This window comes from Eutrigla gurnardus, assembly GCF_963514095.1.
Source record: "Eutrigla gurnardus genome assembly, chromosome: 15".
In the NCBI taxonomy this organism is placed as follows: Eukaryota; Metazoa; Chordata; class Actinopteri; order Perciformes; family Triglidae; genus Eutrigla; species Eutrigla gurnardus.
The window spans coordinates 13,971,010-13,985,746 of NC_139938.1; the positions used below are offsets into that span (position 1 = coordinate 13,971,010).

The window sequence follows — 14,737 nt, forward strand, 5'->3', positions numbered from 1 at the left end:
TCTGTATACTCCTGTATCTCCAGCATCCTAAACCTAATTTATTAAATCTTACTAACATATTCTGCACTTTTATTTTTCAGTTTCTATAATTGGTAGTAGTCGATGTTGTCATTGTTCATAGATGTAAACTCTAACAACCCATCTGCATTGTGAATTAAACAAAAACAAATGCTATTAAAAATGATAATACAGTAAGAAGCAAACAACGTGCGAAAACATGTGAACTGCTGATCCTTGACACCGGGCCATAGTGCAATATAAAGAGGGATGAAAGAGCAAACATAAAATACAGCGAGAGCATTCGAAAATGTGTACTTTTAATTTTGTTCCCTTGGGGTGGGGTGGGACTTTTCAGGTCTAAGTGAGGAATGAAGGCAGAGTATCACATCAATCCATGAAACAATTTCATTTATCATCTTAAATATCATTATGTGCAATCACTCATAAAGTACAATACGCCAACTCAACTTAGAAAATATTGATTGTACACAAATAAAATATCTCATTTTTATAAATCTTGTTTCTCTCTCGGCAACAATCTAAAGACTCCTATTCAAATGCCTGTCACACTTTTTTTTCTCCAATTGACTTCAGGTGTCACAAACTACGGAACAAGGACGTCCTATCGCCATCCGTTTTGGTGTCGGGGTTAGGAATCTCAAAGGGGAAGGTTTTGGAAAAGAGGAGTCACATTTTGTTAATATTGCTGTGTGATGGTCAAACAGACCAGGAGCTGATAAGTGAAGCTGCAATTTTTAGCCGCAAAGTGAGGCCGAGGTCGCACTGAACGACGCCGCCAGAATAAAATACACCCATTTGACACACCGACACCGACAAGCTCAGTAAACACAAGCCGAACAAATCACAGAATCCAATTTCCATATTTCTTCTTCATCAAAAAACGAATCCACTCCCCTTTCGTAATTGTCCTCAGGAGTGCAGCATCAGAAGGAACCCCACATTTTGTGTTTGGCTTCAGCCAGTTTCAAGAACTAAATGAACCACCATAAGCATGATGTTCTGCAGAAGACCGAGAGTAGAGCATCAGTGCATTCACGCCTGGATCGCTGCCTGCCATGCAAATACAGAGGAGACCAGGAAGGTGGAGGACTAACCCATTAGGTGATCATGATTTCAATTCAGCATGGTGGAACTTTCATTATCCCGGATTATCTTCATTTGACTACAAGAGGTTTGACACTGGAAAACTGCTTTCCTTCAGTTAGTTTAGACACAGCTTTTGGAGTATATCATTTACAGATTTGGTTAGCCTGAGACATGTTTCCACGTAGAAATTTGGGGTACAATTATGTTGATTCCAACAGATTAACGCACACAATGAACAGAATAAATACAGTGATGCATCAAAATTCAACATTACATAATGTAGTACCGTGCCAATATTTTGTGGTAATACCTTCTCCTAATTGTCAACAATTTATGATTGTTTACTACCATTTACGAAAACGACATTTCAGTTAAAGATGAAAAAAAAAAAAGATGAATCATTAGTGTTTTCCCATTCCCCAACTATTAACTCACAAGATTTAATGTTGAAATATTAGGATTAGTAATAATAGACAGCTACAGTAATCTTCAGTGTGAAGAAAGGTAACCATAGACAAATATGATTATATATTCTGCTCTGGGGACAGTGAAAGATGTCAATGACACGTCCTCGTTCTTAAAAAAAAAAATTAAGACAAAAACAATGTGAGAACAAACAAAATAAAACATAATGAATGCTGTTCAAATAGTCTGTTAAACAAGTTTGTTGGACCTTAACTGTCTTGACATACCCATTTTACGCCTACAGTGAGACTGAACCAAATCAACGTTGCTTTGACAACCCATGAAAACAAAGCAAGGGTCCAGTTAACATCTCTTTCAATCATCTTTGGGTGAATAACATACAATTAGTAAAGATGTCAACCAATGTAACTTTGGGCAGCTGTGGCAGTGTGTTCCTTATGTGATCGTTGCATATACCAGCTGAACTTTAAAATAAAAAAAAACATCAATTCAATTTACAATTGGAATCTGTAGTGTTTCTGATTATTACAGACTAGCACTACAGTACTTGCAGTGTAAAGCACCGGCACACATTGCCCAAACAGTACACTCTCCTTCACTCTGAAGCGTAGGACATACAAGCCGACTAGAATGACAATAATTACAAAATTAAAAAAAAGATTACAGTCAAATAAAGCAAAAACTAAACAAAACACAGCAGTGTTTTTTTTTAATAAGCTACAAACAATTGTATACTATTCCTTTCAAAAGTAAATCAGTACTTCATTTGAAATGTACATTGAAATGATTCCTTTCCAGTGTACCATACAAATCCCCTTCATGTGGAGTCTGAAATATTTTTTTTTTTAAACTTTCTTCCTGCAGGGCACGTGGTCATTAAGTAGGTTATTGACAAAGAGGCACACGAGGATGCGGATATGGTCTGGAAGAGTTTTGATGTAGTGTTTGGGTACAGCCGAGTGTGTTTGATGTGGGGTATTTTTTATTTTATTTAAATATTTTTTTTTCCTTTCGTCATTGGTCTCCATTACCAAGATGGTGTGGGGTTAACTCAGAGCACTGGGAGCACTTGATGAGTACAACAATGACCATGAACATGACTAACACGAGCTCACACAGCAAAAATAGTGTCGAGATAGTACGGGGGGTTAAGAGAGAGATGAACAGTTCCTCTGGGAACAAAGCACAAAGACGAGGTTAGAGTGGAGGAAAGAAAAGGAAGTTGGGAAGAGGCACTAAAAGCCCCCAGACTGTTCATGAAACTGGCCACTTGGTTTCCTGCTGCATTTCGCCCACTCATCAATAATACCCTGCATTCCATCTGTCCGGTCATCCAGCCACACGCTCGTCTCATATCTTAATCCAAGTCATTTGAATCGGTTCCCTCTGTAGTGTTCCTCTGTAAGTCGGGGGTTTCAACATGTAACAGGTGGAGGTGGTCAAGAAGGAGGCTGCAGGAGGTCCAGCAGCTCACTGCTCCTCTAACCAGGAGGGCTTGTCGGCCCCCGGAGGCCTCAACTTTATGTTGAATTGCTTCAGCGTCTGCTCCAGCTGCTGCTGGTTGCCAGCAAAATATGCCGAGATGGCATTATGGAAGAGAAGGAGCTGCTTATGCATCACCTTCACCTGAAAGAGGGAAACAAATGGTGGATGAGTTTTTTATTCTTTGATGGTTGATGATGCTGCAGACCTACGTCGCCCACTAACCTTGTTCTCCTCCAGAAACTTGAGTTTAATGATGACGTCTGAGCGGAGGCGTTCATACTTGTCCTTCTGGACTTGGTACAGTTGCTGAGCGGCATCTATGCGGGCCACGGCTACAGCGTCCCTCGGACCCAGACTCAGTTCCTCCAGGTCTGACCGGTAGGCATCAAACTCCAGTCTGTTCACAGAAGAAGTGGAGAAAATTGAGTTTTGGGCCCTAAAAACTTGCTTTTTACAGTAGGAGATTGAATCCTATTGTACATCACGTGATAGATTACAGTATTTGCGTTTGTGTGTCCTTACCTGGCACTTTCATACATCTTGATTGTCATCAGGGTGTCCTCCATGGTTTTGTTGACCAATGTGTTGATGCTGGACACAAAGAAGTTAACGGCACCAAGAAGAGTCTCCCCATTTTTACACAGCAACTTCTGAGTCTCAGCATTGTAGCCGAACTCATCCTATAAAGGCAAACAAGGCATTAATGCAAACAACAGAACATGAATGCCATAAAAGCTTTAGAATCTTGTCTTCGTGAACCCAAAATATTGCAAATCAACATCTAAGAAATACACCATGAAAGCTACATGAACAGATTTTGAGGGCTCACCCGCAGCTCTGGAGATTTCTGACTGAGGTCAGCAAAGGTGTCGCCCAGCGCATGCTGCGTCTGCACCATGTTGTAGAAGTGGTTGGTCAGCGCTCTGGCCAATCGCAGCACATTCTCATATTTCCTTTTAGTGTCTCTCAGCACCTCAATCTGAGCCTCGAGCTCCAGGTCCACAGTCCGGGAACCCCGACCGAAACGCTCCGAGATCATTTGCTTTGTACACTGAAACAATATAAGGATGACACACACAGACATTAGTAACACAATGCATTTCCTATCTGTGATGGTATCATAGTGCATATGGGCATGGGGGGGAGGGGTTCTTGATTTCGTCGTGAAGCTCAACGCTACACAACCTCAGCTACCTTGTAAGTGTTGAGACCCCACTTCTTCATCGTCTCTAGTTTCTCCACAGCCACACCGCGGTTCGCTTCTTCCGCCGTCATTGACGAGCTGCTGCTGCTGTGGTGCATGTTGGAACCTGAGAGGAAATGTAGAAACAAAGGAAAACATGAGCAGACAACCACAAACATCGGTAGACAACAACATTAAGCCCAGAAAAAGAGTAGAGTATAAAGAACCCCAAATCACTTAAAGTACATGAAAAGTTCGCCGCATTCAATAAAGACAAAATTGAGGATAGTTTCTGAAATCTGTTGTCCTTCTCACCCGTGTCCATCACCCCTTAAATCACTGCATGCATAGCTGGAGTTAATGAGGGAGTAAATAGCAGGAAAATGCAGAAAATTGAACGGAGAGGAAATACTGGACTAAAGAAAACAACATTAATAGTGTAGACCCCAGATTCTTTTTATTGCACTGTGATAGAAAGATAAACTGATTGGGGGAACGCTACTTCGCGTGGCCTTCATACGCAGGTCTGTGACCGTGGGTGGTCGGGTATGGATGAAGGAATGGGAGTGGGATTTGCCAAAAGCATGTCAAAATGCAATAATGTAGGAGGAAGATTGTGGGGAGGAGCAGGGAGATGCAGAGAGAAAAGTAAGATGACAAAAGGGAAGAGGAGGATGAGGAACATGAAGGAAGGGATGTTGAAAAGGAGAACAAAGACAGACAAGTACAAAGATGAAGAGACAACATTTAGTGCATGACAGTAAAGATAGATGAGTGATGATAAAGTCGTGGGCAGTTTAAATAACAGCAGAACTAAATAGTGTGATACGACACAAACTGGATTTGCCTTTTATTTCAGAATGATAACTTGAAAAGATAAGCATGAGACCAATGAAGGCCTCTTAAAAACTAAAAGTTTACTGAGGTTCTCACGAGAGCTTCTGACTTTAGCCATCAATATTTAAAGTGTGAATACAAATTGTATAATGATATTGTGATAGACGTGAAAATGGTTTCTTTTTTGCTGCAAAGAAGTTCAGAGAGTTTAGTGATCTATTCTGGAAAGAATAAAAAAGCACAGACCCCTTAAGGATGACTGTATAACTACAGGAGAAACCAACCAGAATGCAGTGAAGGCCACAATTTAAAAAAGAGGAACGTGAAGAAATACATTTACTACCCTCCTCTCCAGTGAAAAAGAGTAATTTAATGAAGATAAAAAGAAGAGTAAAACTGGTTCCCAGCTATATAAAAAAGACCCACAAAGTATAAAAAGCATATTTCCAAAATGAGATAGCCATCGTGTGAGAAATATCTATTAATATCAAAATGATGTACTACAGTTAATTAAAACAGTTATTGCTAACCAAGTACTGTACAGTCACAGACTGGAGGTTTCAGATCCTATAAACATGCCCCATCTCCAGAAATGGTTCTATCACATTTTGGAAATAAGCTCTCCATTATTATTAATAATAATTAGGTCTAAGAAGCCACCTAATCCTGTAACTGGGATCCTTTTGTTAAATTCTGCATTGTAGCGTACAGCAGGGCCTGAGAGAGAGTAGGACAAGATGCAGAAATATTAGTTTCAAATAAATAGTAAAGAAAGGGTAATTTCTCTTTGCTGAAGAAAATTACATGAATTCCTCAGTGTAGCTTCAGTATCACACATGTGGAGAAACTCCAAGACATGAAGGTATTGGATCCATTTATCATTCAGTATGAAGGTATTGTTGTAAGCTAATTTAATGAGTACTGGGCTGGCATAGGGTACCTTGACATGGTATGGCTTCAAACCATTGACTGACATTTAGACACACTGACATGTTTGATAACAAACTTGTCTTTCAGTAGCATTATAGTACAGCTACAGTATATCTGAAAACTTAAGATGAGTTTTGATAGATTTCTGTTAGACTGTTAAAACAATGCAATGGGCTGTGTTGGTGGGCGAGAGCTGTCCAGGTATCGCCAGCGATCCTGGGTGACATTTACGTCTTTTAAGGGGTTATTTGCTCAAAGATATACAATTAAAAATATTAGGAAATAAATTATTATATTTTTAAATTAAAAGGAGCAGTGCGTAGTTTTAAGTGTAATCTACCTGAAACCTGAAAAAAATTAAACGCAATTTGAAAGTAGATCTAGTAAGTGCATTACTATCAGTAATGCATTGCTGATAATAATACATTACTGTCAGTAACCACATGTGGTTTTTGAAATCAATATAGCTCATCATTCACTTGGCCACCCTGCTATCTCCCATATCTGTAAGGAGAACCATTAGAGCATAAAGAACCATAAAGTAACCACAAAGCCACATTTCCAGACGCAGCGGAGGCAAAAGAGAAGCTAGGGATGAATCAGTGCAAAGTTACCACCAATTAATTGCAGCATGATCTCAAGGGAAGAATGGTTAGAGGCCCCATACATCAACACACTCCTTTGTAATTATAAACACTGAATAACTCCGGAGTCAGAGGAGCAGAACAGTGTCAGCAGAAGAAGTCAAAATACAACAGCAACAGGATATCTGCTGGGATGAGACTGAAAGGACATCAGAAATGAGTGAAAGTGACTCTACCTTTGATTGAGCTGGTGGAAATGATCCCCTCTGCTGTTCCTCCATAACCCCCAGATACAATGCTAGTCTCATTGAGATTCGGACCCGATACCATCACCTGCTGTAGATCCTGCAAAGTTTAAGTAGGGAGGTAATAAAAAAAAGAAGAAAAAAAGAGAGCAAGAACAAGGGAAGGATAGGGATGGGGTTTTGGGTTGGGATATGTAGACAGGAGGTTATGACTTGAGTGTTAAATTCAGAGAGTGTAGACACCGTTTGGTAGAGTATTGTTATTACCGTTTGTTATTCACTAGAGGGGGACAAACACTACTATGTTAGAAAGGTTAGTACGTACACACAACCTTCAGGCAGTGTTTAACTTCAACCACTCAACTGGAAGCCAACAGGAAAAACTATAAAGTGTGTGGAAGACAGCAAACACACCGCTCAAGTATTCAGTCAATAATCAACCTATAACTGATGACTCGAACAGAGTCTCCTTTCGAGATGGAAAAAATACAATATCACAGCTATGCTAGACCTCAAGTGTAACCCAAGCAGTGACTTCAACGATCTATGCAGCAGGAAATGCTCACGCAAACTATTTTCTCGTTCCAAAAATCATCACGTTTTAATGACGCTCTGGATCGTGAGGGTAACTGTGCTAAAATCCATCTTGGGTGTTTTCCTTAATTTAACTTACTGGTTTTCTTTTGCTCGTCTTTCTGCTCAATTATCAGCTAGTTAAGAACAAAAAAAACAGGAATTTGTGGAAAGGGAACATCCGAAGAGATTTCTCACTTTCTGGCAAACAATATATGAGCCTTGATTCCTAGAATCAACAGGTTTAAATTTAACTCTTGCCTCTTATTTAATTTGCGACCGACACTTCACTGAACCACTTCCTGAAACTTGGGGCTACGACTCCTACGACTGTGATAAGGAAACTCTTAAGCTCTAGGGAGGTGAGGGTTTCCTTGTTGTAAGCAAACAAGAAGAGCATGTTTGATACCACCAAAAGGAAGAAAAGTACAACCGCTGTGATTTGTGCTGTGAAATGGAGAATCATCAGCATTCACTCCCTGAATTTCTTGCCAGAACACAACTAAACTTCTCAGTGTGACTGAAACATCTAAACAGAACCAGCACAGCCAATTAAAATCAATATTACAGCAGTAGTATGACATTATGGTTATTAGTACGACAGTTTTATTAACCAACACCCACTAACATTAAAGAATCACACTTAAACACCACCCAAGTGCACACAGACGCTAGGCTATATTAGCTCAACACACACTAGATTAGTGTTAATAATCAAATGTAAACAGATTGAAATGTTGGGTCCTAAATGTTAGATGTCAGCTATTTTGTTAATACTACTTAATGTGAGGGACGGCTCTCAACACAGAGAGGTTCCTTCTATAGAGTTAGTGGGAGCCAAGTTAACAGGCAGCACAGTGGTTTGCCATTAAAATGAAGTATTTGACATTTTGTGAAATAACCCAACGTGATGATGCAAGGCAATTTATTGGCAAGTCAAACCACTGAGCAGAAGTACACACCAAAACACACAAATGCACAAATGGCCTGCTCACCCTGGTGCCTCTGGAGCTCCCTACCTTCTCATCTAAGCTCCACTGCAGTTGTGCAGCCTGCACAGAGATGAAGGGGGGATCGACAAACACAACAACGACGACGACGACGACAACAACAAAAAAGAAACAAAAAGAAAGGAGACAAAAAGAAGAATCCATGACTGAAATCATGAAGCATGATAGAATGATACAAAATAAATACCAGAAGAAAAAAAAACCACATCATAATGTCCAGACAACAGGGATGTATATGATGGAGAGCAGTGATGACTGATATCACAGCAGCTGAGGTCAGGGTTCATCATTTAGCAAGTTTCAAGTGGATCATCAAGCTCACAGAACAGGTTTTGCTTGGTCATTTCCATATATCATGTCTTCCAACAGCCTTGCCATGATATTATTCCATCACTGTCAGAAAAGAAAATACAGATAATAAAAGGTTCCCACGTAATGTTTTATTTACGTGCATGGTTGGGCTAGTGGGTATGAAATCTACTTGCCCAAAGTCAATATTTGCTTGCCCGTATACAAACGGTTTTATTTGTTAGAGGATATCTAATAACAACAAAGTCTAAATCAAGTCCCCGGGCAATCAGGAAATCTTTACTGTTGAGCCCTGCACTTAACAAACGAAGACATTTATTGACAAGACATTTACAGACATTAAAAAGAGGAAAACAATTGTGAAACACCTTGATTGCTAGAAGAGGTTGACATTAACATGTAACCTTTCAGCTTAATGCTCCGTGTTATAGCAACAGTGTCATTTATGTAACCTAAAATAACAATTTTCACAACTTGAGGTCTTGAAAGATGAATATTTTAACCACAATTCACTCAAGTTTCCAGTAAAAAGAAGGTCAGAGTTTTTAAACTACATCTTCTCTTTCTGTATGTGTGTGTCTCCTCCTTTAGAGATCTGCCTTGTGTGGTGGCATCTGTTCAATGTGGGCGAAAGCAGACACTGATGCCTCCCTGGACACTCTGTTGACATAGTGCCTGTTCCTTGAGATGAAAAAACTACAGAACCATTGAGTCGTCATAAAATCTTACGGTTGTCATGTCTCAACAGTGAGGTTTGGAAGACTTAAGAGGACGTCTTGCCTGGTTCTGTACAAAGATGGAACTGAAGCAGAATGCTATGGCATGAGATATACAGGCTGGAAAGCAGAGGCTCTGATTAAAAATGCCACCTACCGCGTTTCCAAAATAAGTGGCTAAGCAATTCTTACAGCACAACTGGGATATACGCAAATTAATAGCACAAGTTCCTATTAAAATTGTGTAGCAACAGCATGCATCTCATAATGTTGTTTTTTTGTTAAGTAGACACCAGTGAGCCACTGTGATGCATCTGATGCGTTTGCCAGGATGCTGCTGGCAGTCAGTCTTATCTCAGTCACTGTCAAGCTGCCATTCACCATCCCTGCTCTGACAAAAGTGCAACGCTACAACATTCGAAAACCAAGATTTGCGCTTCTCTTTAACCTGCCAATCTTCTTCTTTATGTGCGAGAGCACAACAGAATGCTGCAGCGTTTCACAGCAGATATCAATCTGACTTCGGAGGGCTTTCACCCAAGGACAAAGCAGAGCCAGTTTCAGATTAATTGCAGGAGTTGCTATGACAACTGGTTAATATTCAGCAGCAAACAGTGCAGCTAAACACTTCTCAGACGTGAACACAGTAAACTGGGTTAGCCGCACAATATAGTTGAATGCTTGCTTCACCGTGTAAGACTGGTGAGAAGGTAGGATTTTCCTTTTACCGCTTGCGTGGCGCCCCGGTGGAGCTGCACGGACATTTGGTGATCAAATAACAGGATCCTCCAGGATCTTAAGTCTGTTTGCTCAACAAGGTGTGCCGTGAGACGCAGGAAATGCACAACCTGTTCCTCCTAACTCCACATCTCATCTGTTATTTTATTCTAACTGACACTAACTAACCCTGAAAATGATGGAAACAAACTGAGCTAGAGGGCAGCTTTTGCTTTACAACGGCTTGTTCGTCCCATAAATGAACAGTCTCGACCTACGTCTGACAGCTTCACATTTCAGTTCTTCAAGGACTTCTGGTTGTGTATAACAGGCAACACACAACACAATAAACGCAGGTGGAGAATAATACAGTATTTAAGACACAGCTTCTGAATGGTCATTCTGCTCTGAACGTGACCGGCCACATTCATACAGCCAGTATTCAAGACTGACAACTGTATTTACTCATAAGATACGTTGCAAAATTGCACTGTACATATTATCACAGGGTTGTACTGTGGTGGAGTGAATGGTATGAAAAGAGCCAGTTCACTTAGCTGATCTCGTGATAGCTGAGAACAATGCCCACAACCACAATGTCAACTTCAAACAACTGAAGGCATTTATCCGTCACACTGTGTTAAACCAACTGGAATACCACGTGACGACATCAGGCCTTAATGCGGGGTTTTATATTCTTCATGTACTATCATGTGAATAATATAACCCTTAGGCATGTTACTGAATCCTCGAATACATCATCAACTTAAGGCTATTGTTAGAATTCCATCGCCTTAGGACAAAAGCGAAGTAAAAAAAGAAGAAATATCTGGGTGCCTAATAAAAGAACTGAAAGTAACTGTGATCTCATAATAAAGTACAACTTGATACAAAAATGCAAGCGTGCACTTAAGCTTACATGAACACTGATAAAAAATGTGCATTTAATAGCTTAACAGAACCAACTGCAAACTGATATTATGGCCAACGATGGTTTATCAGTATGAGAGCTTTAGATATATATAGTAAAAAATAAATTAGAAAATAAACAAATCTGTATTTGCTTTTGAGTATGCAAATTATCTTGGGTAAAAGATTGGTCTTAAAATGTTACACACACAGTAATCTGTCAACTGATTCGGTAGCTCTGACCCACCTGTTCAAGGCTGTCATCTTCCGGTAGTGTCCCTGTGTCTCCGTTACTGTTGATAGGAATCTCCATTGTGGCAGCTTTGCTCATAATGCTGTCTGTCATAATGCACTGTGTCTGTGTGGGGGAAAGGAGAGGGGGGTGAGAAATCGTGGGTACAGTAACCTATTCTATGGAAATGAAATGGAAAAAGGCAGAGATGGAAAAACAGCAAGGCCTAACGCTGCTTTGAAGAGGAGAGACCAAAGAGTGCAGGCAAAACAGCCCAATTATTAGGCAGACGAGAATATGATTGCCACAGATAAGCGAGAAGGCGGTTTATAAAGAGCAAGGCTGCAGCTCAACATAAAAACATTACACCTATGAAAGCCGTCACCGTCACTACAATGAGCTGTCTTGCTGAAGCAGCCACTCTACTCTCATTACAGGACCAGACGATAGCAGCACCCACTCAATAAAAACCCAGACCAGTGGGGAGAAAATGTTCACATCAACAATGTCTAGTCACTCTAATAGGTAAAACCTATTTAGCAAATTTAATGTGCAATCACTAGTGCATTAATGACATAAAAAAAAATGCTGGACAAGCAGTAATATAGCTCCTATTTTTGGCTTGGAAGGGAATAATAAATGAATTCACTCGCACTAAAAAACACTAATGAGAGCTGTGTGTGTGTGTGTGTGTGTGTGTGACAAGGCCACAGATGATGGTGCAAAATTCAGGCTGACAGATGTAGCAGATGCGTAACATGGTTCACATTGGATGTCGGCAGGATGTTGGGTAGAAACAAAACGGCATGCGATTCACGTGTTGTGTGGCTTATTGTTCTTTGAGCCCAGAGAAAGTCAGGGTAACGTGTGCCATGCTTGCACACTTATGAAAGTGGGCCAATCTGTTAGAAGCCAATGTGTGACAGGAGAGAACAACTGCACGGCATGGAAGTTAAACATCAGTTCAATCCACTATTTGGGGGAAACAGAATAGAGGGGTAGGGACTCCAACAGATAACAGAATTAAATGCATCCATCACTTTTAAACCTATTGGATGTGTAACCTCACATGCCTTTGAATTACTTTACAGCATCGCTAAAAAGCAGGAAACCCGGCAGGACATACAGGATAACTTGCTGCAGCATAAGTATTGACTAACTTGAATATATAACCCGTATGTTAGGTTTATGACAGTTGGATCAGTTGCTGGCACAAACATCACAGATGTTTAAACGGAGCTAGCGCGTGTTTACATTTGGCTGACCTCGCCTATTGTAAGTGGGCTTGTGTGGGGCCATGCCCAGGCCATTTCCTGATGGATGACACATCTCTGTTGACTTTTAGACAAGAAGCTTTTGGTTCTCTTGCCCTCGGCAGAAAAAAACCCTCCAAAACATCTCAATGCACCGGTGTCAGATAAAAAAAAAAAAAACCTGCTCTGCCATCTTCTCTATGAATAGTTCCTATTAAGACAAGCTGATTTAACATGTACTGTCATATGCTGGATTCTCTATAGAAGAGCAAAACGAGACACTAATCAGGGACAAAGATCTTCATAGACTGAGCAACCAAATACTGATTTGCATAACATCTGAAAGAGGCCCTGATCTAGCTACAGTCTAACAAAACCTTTGAAAAAAAAAAAAACAATTCACTATATTAGTGTAGTCTGGAGGTAAACCAAGCTAGCTGACTCAACGTGAAATGCCAACAGGAACATTATCTAATATATTAAACATCAAATGTCTCATTATTATAAACAGGCAGCTTCGCAAATAACTTAAAAACGTGTGTTATACAACAGAGGCAATGTATCGTTACGAGCAGGATAAGATAACGTGGGTAATAGTTTGCTAGTACAGTGAGAGGGCTGGGACTCATATCAACCCTGGGAGCCATGACAGGTGCACAGCACAGGTGTACAGTTGTTCTCTCTCCAGCAGGTAACGCTAGATGCAGGCCTCCCCCTCGGCGGATTCAACCTGCCCCGACACAGCGGGGCTTTACTCACGCAGTAAAACATAAAAAGAGATTTTCAGTTGAGAGCACCATATTGAAGCAGAATATGCTTTCTCAAAAAAAAGGCCTGCTTCTATTTCCAACAGCTGTTAACCGGCTGGTTAAAAAAAACAACCCAGGCTGTTCACGGCGCAACGCTCTTTCAGTTAACAGTAGTGGGATTGTAAAAATGACATCCTGAGACTACGCGTATCGGTTAATATCATCGTTTTCAAACACTTTCACTTACGGTCTGCTTGGTCCCGTCGTAAAAACGGTGCTGTTCGGGAAGCTAGCGAGCAAGCTAACAGCAGGCTAACGGCGCCGCATCCCAGTTCACGCGCGGCTTAGAGGAGACTGCTGTCTTTTGTCAGTCCAATGGAAAAAAAAAAAAGTGTCCTCAAAAAACAATGTAGTGCTCTTGTTTACGAGTATTTTAATAACATAGTCAGGTAAAACCTTGTTCTAGCTGCGTTTGTCTTCTGACTCTTCGTAAATAATCCTCTAGCTTCTTTCTTTTTTTTTAATGAAGCCAGGAGGAACGCTTTACGGAACTGACGACACAGTGGGATTCATTTTGCAGACGCGCTCCGAGCCAAAGAGCGTCTATTTACGAGAAGATGATTCACTCTTTACAAAGCAAAAAAAAAAAAAAAAGCGTTGACTGGCGCTAACCTTTATGCCACACAGCTTTTTTTTTGTATTTTTATACATTTATAAATGTATTTATACTGAGCATATTTAGAATACAGCTCAGTCACCTGACTATGTAACGGTGTAAGTGAAATACATTGTCAACATTTGACCAGTGATTTTAAACTAATAATTCCATGTAACGACAGTTTCCAAAACATCTTTAATATCGTTAATTATATATGTGTATACCAACGTGTTACCAATTGACATTGATGCATTGACAGCAGATCTTGAGCACATTTCATGTCCCCATCAAACTATTTTGAACCTGGAATTGTACCTGAAAATTGGAATGAAGTGGGAGTTCTTAACTTTTCCTATAAGTCTATAACCCATCTTTGGGAGCGTCTTGCAGGTGATGTGTGCATGTTTCAGCCAGCTACTGATGACTTTAACCCATATTAACACAGGGACGTGTGTGTTATGTGATCTTTTGATTTTTCACTGTGAATCCAAAGGTTGGATGCAAACTCTCTCTCTCATATAAGATCATATAATTGGAGCACATTAACATGTATGTGTAATATGAATAATTAATTATGTAAGAAACTACGCAATGCAAGTTTGACATGAGTGATAATAACAATACTAATAATTTCACAACACATGCAGGAGATCCTAATGTCACCCGTCCTTGTGCACGTGTGCAATTTTGCTGAAAGTCCGCTCCCCCTGGAAAGAATCCACTAGGATTTTAAACTGAGACAATCTCTGGCCAGGTCAGGCCTCAAATGTACCTCTATGTTTAGAATTTAACATATTTATGGCTCATTAACCTG

At 40.3% G+C, this 14,737-nt stretch overlaps 1 protein-coding gene across 6 annotated transcripts; it reads right to left on the bottom strand.

Annotated features, from left to right (window-relative positions):
• Window positions 1-296: 296 nt before the first annotated feature.
• On the bottom strand, window positions 297-13,788 carry arfip2b (ADP-ribosylation factor interacting protein 2b). 6 transcript variants are annotated; one of them, XM_084028081.1, is made up of 10 exons: window positions 13,513-13,788; window positions 11,279-11,389; window positions 8,390-8,422; window positions 6,789-6,897; window positions 5,699-5,755; window positions 4,213-4,328; window positions 3,848-4,069; window positions 3,541-3,698; window positions 3,241-3,415; window positions 297-3,159 (listed from the first exon to the last, which is right to left on the bottom strand). In XM_084028081.1, the coding sequence occupies exons 2-10, from the start codon at window positions 11,375-11,377 to the stop codon at window positions 3,004-3,006; spliced, it is 1,125 nt and encodes a 374-aa protein (XP_083884207.1). In that variant the 5' UTR covers window positions 11,378-11,389; window positions 13,513-13,788; the 3' UTR covers window positions 297-3,003. The 6 variants fall into 6 exon arrangements, with proteins under 6 accessions (XP_083884207.1, XP_083884206.1, XP_083884209.1 ...); XM_084028080.1 differs by having other exon boundaries at window positions 8,366-8,422; XM_084028083.1 differs by lacking the exon at window positions 8,390-8,422 and having other exon boundaries at window positions 13,513-13,787.
• Window positions 13,789-14,737: the final 949 nt, after the last annotated feature.

What these genes read in the sequence shown, in the direction of transcription:
- arfip2b (XM_084028080.1), bottom strand. Translation starts at nt 11,377, where the DNA reads ATGACAGACAGCATTATGAGCAAAGCTGCCACAATGGAGATTCCTATC. An exon ending in TTCCACCAGCTCAATCAAAG is followed by an intron (nt 5,756 to 6,788) that starts GTAGAGTCACTT and finishes ACTCTCTCTCAG; the next exon opens with GCCCTGCTGTACGCTACAAT. An exon ending in GGGGTCTCAACACTTACAAG is followed by an intron (nt 4,070 to 4,212) that starts GTAGCTGAGGTT and finishes ATATTGTTTCAG; the next exon opens with TGTACAAAGCAAATGATCTC.